The sequence below is a fragment of the Dermacentor silvarum genome, chromosome 1, assembly GCF_013339745.2.
Source record: "Dermacentor silvarum isolate Dsil-2018 chromosome 1, BIME_Dsil_1.4, whole genome shotgun sequence".
In the NCBI taxonomy this organism is placed as follows: Eukaryota; Metazoa; Arthropoda; class Arachnida; order Ixodida; family Ixodidae; genus Dermacentor; species Dermacentor silvarum.
The window spans coordinates 230,498,640-230,503,184 of record NC_051154.1 but is presented as its reverse complement, the minus strand read 5'-3'; the positions used below and the strand labels follow the sequence as shown (position 1 = coordinate 230,503,184).

The following is a 4,545-nucleotide window of genomic DNA, read 5'->3' as shown; positions in this document are numbered from 1 at the left end:
ATGCAGACTAGAGTGTACTATATGCAGACCAACGTATCTATAAACGTTGATGCATACGACCTAAAAAGCATCTAAACCTAGTCAAAAAGTGCCTTTAAAAGGAGAAATAGAAATAAATATAACAGTTATATATTTTTTAGTAGTATGAGTTATTAGGTATTGTAGCAGGGTTAGCGAGACCCTAGCGGGGTGTCAGGTTTGCGCCAATTTTAAGCTGAAGGCACAAGCCGTTCTGCGAGCCACTAATCTGTGACGATCTTATGGCAATGTGTGCTTTGAAATGTGAGTGGTCGTATGTTCTCGATCATTTAAAGTGCTTCGGAAGTTACGTTATTTTGTTAGTGTTTAAAACATCGATTAGTTCATTTATTTTTGTCTTCTACTGATTAAAGATACCGACACTATCGTGAAAACATTGTCAGGGTGCCCGTTACGCGCGTCGTCTTTGCTCCCAGATAAAGAAAAGCTTGCTTTGAATCACGTTCATTTCGATAATTCAGTTTCTGTGCTAAACCGGCGAGTCACGACGTGGTCGTGGGTTACTTAAACTTTCTGTGAGGGTCAAGGAATGCACGTGATTTCATGACATCGTGATTTATTTGAATTCAGTGCGCACGATGTTAAGCACAAACAAATACGATCCGCGCTACATGTGCCTGCTTTCTCCAGTTTTTCAGACACTTTGAAAGTGCCGGGAGTTACTGAACATCTCGGGATTTGTGGCACCTAGCTGCCCGCAAAATGGCTTGTGGGCAGGGATCTATGCAAGCAAACCCGGTGGGTGGCTACGGGCATCGTTTTGTTTGCTCGCATCGACAAGTAGCGATTCTGACAGTGACAGTCATGCGTATGTGTATCTTCTTTTTGAATGGCAGGATTTTCTATTTCATCCTGTACGCACCATAAACGTTACGGCTGGAGGCGAATCTGTCTGTGCTGATTCCGTGAACCTGGTCGCAGCGTCGTCGAGGTTTGGACTGATCTTTGCAGCATTTGATCAGGGTGAGTAAAAGACTACCATGGTTATGTTCCTTTTACGCTGGAAAGTTTTCTATAACTCTCGGCAAATGGCTACTAGCCATAAGTGTTTTAGCACGGATTCGCACGGAAACCACGACACTAAAATACGTTCGTCATCGAGTGAATGCAACAAACTCGCTTTACTTGCAGATTGTGCAACTGTAGTATCGGTGCGCCAGTGGCATAAAAAGTGGTCTGTTTCACAACAAGGTGGCTAAATGTATGGTAAATATGTACCTAGGAGGAAACTGCGCCAAACCTTGGCTCTGGGTATCGTGGCCGACCAAGGATCGATTGGGCGAGGCGTGCAAAGTAGCTTAGGCTAATCTGGGTGATGCCGATGTTGGGTCAACTATTTTTGCCAACCTGGCCATTGTGTTTCCTTGCATGGACAGACTGAAATTTTATGACCTGACTCCGTCCAAGAGTTAGTCTGAGAGTAAGAAGACTATGGGCACATAGCTTGAGTTGGATGTCTGATTCTAACACTGGGAAGCCACGTATTACGCAAAATGATTTGGTTGTCTTGATACTCTTGCACATTATTGTGATGCATTACTGCTTCATTGAATTTAGAATTCATTATGTTTGCTTTGATTGACCACCTGATCACCAGCAAAATTGAAGTAAATTTAGCATTTAACTGGAGTCAGTAGTCTCTACACAATAATTTATTATGATAAACACTAAGAACAGTTGAGCACTGTTAGCTTCATTTATTGGTTTTCCAAATTTTACTATCATTAATGAAGGGCACTGTTTTGCCATGTTGAATGATGTTACACTTGCCTGTTAGACAAAGGCATAAGAGGTGGCAGTAATAAATTATGTACATAAATTATTGGACCACTACATGGAACAAGCTAGAGAACTTGTCTCCATTTAATTTATGGGGTCATAGTGCATGTTACCTAAAATTTTTGAAGATTCCCTACCTTATCATGCAGGAGAAGTTTCGCACCAGATCAGTGCTGTTAATGGTGTACCAATATTTTTTTTTTCTGACTGCCATATGGCAGCTTCCCTTCTCATTCGCTCTATGCCAGTCCCTTAGTGCAATTTGACCTCAATGCATTTTGGGACGGCATACATTTTACATATACCTGAAAAACATAATGCGCTCACTTTGGCCCATAGTAGCGCCAGTGGGACATGTGTTTGCAGTGCCCACTGAAATGATGTCAGTGAACTTGGCAGGGCATGTACTCTTAGCCATGCAACGTGGCAAGATCAACTTGCTGGCAGTACTTATTGGTCTAGAGCCGGGCTGCACAACATATGGCTCGTAAGCGGAATGCAGCCCCCGGCCGAGTTTAGACTTCTGTGGTGTGCTGATGCTGCAACTGAGCATAGCCATATACAGTCAAAACTCGATATAACGAACCTAGATTTAATGAAATTCGCGATGTAATGAACTATATTCATTTACCGGTCTTAGTTCCATTGAAAACCGTGTATTCTTTTTTCTTTGGGATTTAGCAAAGTTTCCGGCCATTTCAAGCATGTACTTGGCGCCTGTATGGCTAGTAAACCTAGCAATGAACTATAAAAAATGTTGCAGTTTCGTCCTGAAAAGTGAAGCATCGATTGTAATAGCATATTAGTGGACAGCCAACGAAGTAAGGATAGCAGTTTTATCGGCTGTATAAACTTGTAAGCATTCGCTTACTAACCAAATGAACAAGCATCGTGTCACGCGTACACAAGCAAACATAACACATCTCGCTCAATGACCGTGGAAACTGTCAAAACGCTGGAGTGATGCAGCGCGGCAGCAGTGGCGTGCGAATTCACCTTCATGCTAGCATGCCTCTCGCTTCAACGCGAATCATAAGTGGTGAAAATACAGTGCGCGGCGGTCTTTGTCCCCGCTGCAGATGGCTTTCAAGATACAGCGGCCAGGTGGTTGCGCGTGATGTGGAACGCGCCCCCCTCCCTACCTTCTCCCCGAAGCCTTGTTTCCAGTGTTGCCAAATGTCAGCAAGCAAAAGTAGCTAAAAAATTCAGCAAGGAGCTAAAACTAGCCAATTATATTTTCAAGCGCCTTTTTAACGTATTCTGGGTATGTAACACATTTATTGGCAGCTGTATTATCTTGAAAGATTAAACACAGCTCGAAGTCGTGTTTTCCTGCAGGCAACTACACAGAAGATGTAGAAAAGAATAATAAATCTGTTCCCGTTTTGATTCCAATAATTTAGGGCAGGCGCAGTTCTTGCAAAGCGTCAAAGCTTACGCGCTCACAAAAGACGAGCTGTGTATGCATCACTGCTTTGTAAACATGTAAAAAATGAACTACTTGTACTTTATGGGCGTACCTAAAGGCCTATGTAATCGAAATTCTTATCAAAATGCACAACTATAAAAAAATTAAACAAGAAATTGCCTCGTCGACACTGAAGACTTCTTTAATAAAATATAGGATTTTTTGTGCCTATTCTGTGCCTATACTGTATTTTTTGCCATGTTTGCAAACCACATTTAATTACTATGTAATGGCATGGAGGATGGTCAGTTGTCTGGTTGGTCCATCACATGCAAAAATTACACTGCTAAACAACACCTTAACCAAAAGGCTGACCTTAGTAAACGAACATCAACATCAGGGGTGCGATTTTGTACGCGTTACAAAATGGAACGGAGGCGGTCCGTTCCATCGAGCCGCACACGATTGGTCGATTTGATCGTCACGGTTCAAATTGACCAATCGTGTGCGGCTCACGGTTCAAATTGACCAGTCGTGTGCGGCTCGATGGAACGGACCGCCTCCGTTCCATTTTGGAACGCGTACAAGATTGCGCCCCAGAATGATGTTGCTTTTTGGATGTTGATTTTATTAACAAAAAGCTTTTGATGAAACTATTCACATGCAGACATGTGAAAGCCATGAACGCCCGGAAAAAATTTTCACCAGAGTATGATCGTTAAGAACATTGAATTAAACAAAGCCTAACAACAGACTTGCTGAAGAAAACATAAAAAATGCTTATTTCACTGCGTCACGTGTTGATAAGCAAAGTACAATACAATAGGAAAACAAAGAGGAGTGCAATCTTCCGCACCAGGCAAACAAAACGGTGACGTAGACAAAGGCCGTGCAGTACGTATGGAGTGCAACACTTTTCCATGCACATAAATTGTAACATGCCATCAGATATTTGAACATATCTCAACGAAATTCCACATTTACAACAAACGAAACAATCTAGAATAGCATTTGATACACATAAGTGACGTAACGTGCAGTAGAGATTTTAGCGTACTTCTAAGCGTACACTCAACCACACTGGCGAACAAGAAAAGCACTGTTTTACATACCAGTAACCCATAACATATAGCAAGGCCGAGTGATAAAAATGTGTTTGCAAACTTGAGAAGAGCAAACCATTTATACCAGATGAGTACAATATGTACAGCACAATAAGGAAATTTACAATATGTTAAACAAACATAGCAAGGGATCGGCCTCGAAATTCCTAGTTATACAGCCTCACTGGCAGTACAAGTATAAAGGAAGCAATAGCA

At 41.9% G+C, this 4,545-nt stretch overlaps 1 protein-coding gene across 5 annotated transcripts in view; it reads left to right on the top strand.

Annotated features, from left to right (window-relative positions):
• The first annotated feature begins 213 nt into the window (after window positions 1-213).
• LOC119436883 (nuclear pore complex protein Nup214-like) overlaps window positions 214-4,545 on the top strand; it is a 253,473-nt gene continuing 249,141 nt past the window's right edge. For all 5 annotated transcript variants that reach the window (XM_037703911.2, XM_049660065.1, XM_049660067.1 and 2 more), the window contains exons 1-3: window positions 214-282; window positions 670-777; window positions 876-1,002. In XM_037703911.2, coding sequence (XP_037559839.1) covers window positions 742-777; window positions 876-1,002 — 163 coding nt within the window. In that variant the 5' untranslated portion in view covers window positions 214-282; window positions 670-741. The remainder of the gene's footprint in view (window positions 283-669; window positions 778-875; window positions 1,003-4,545) is intronic.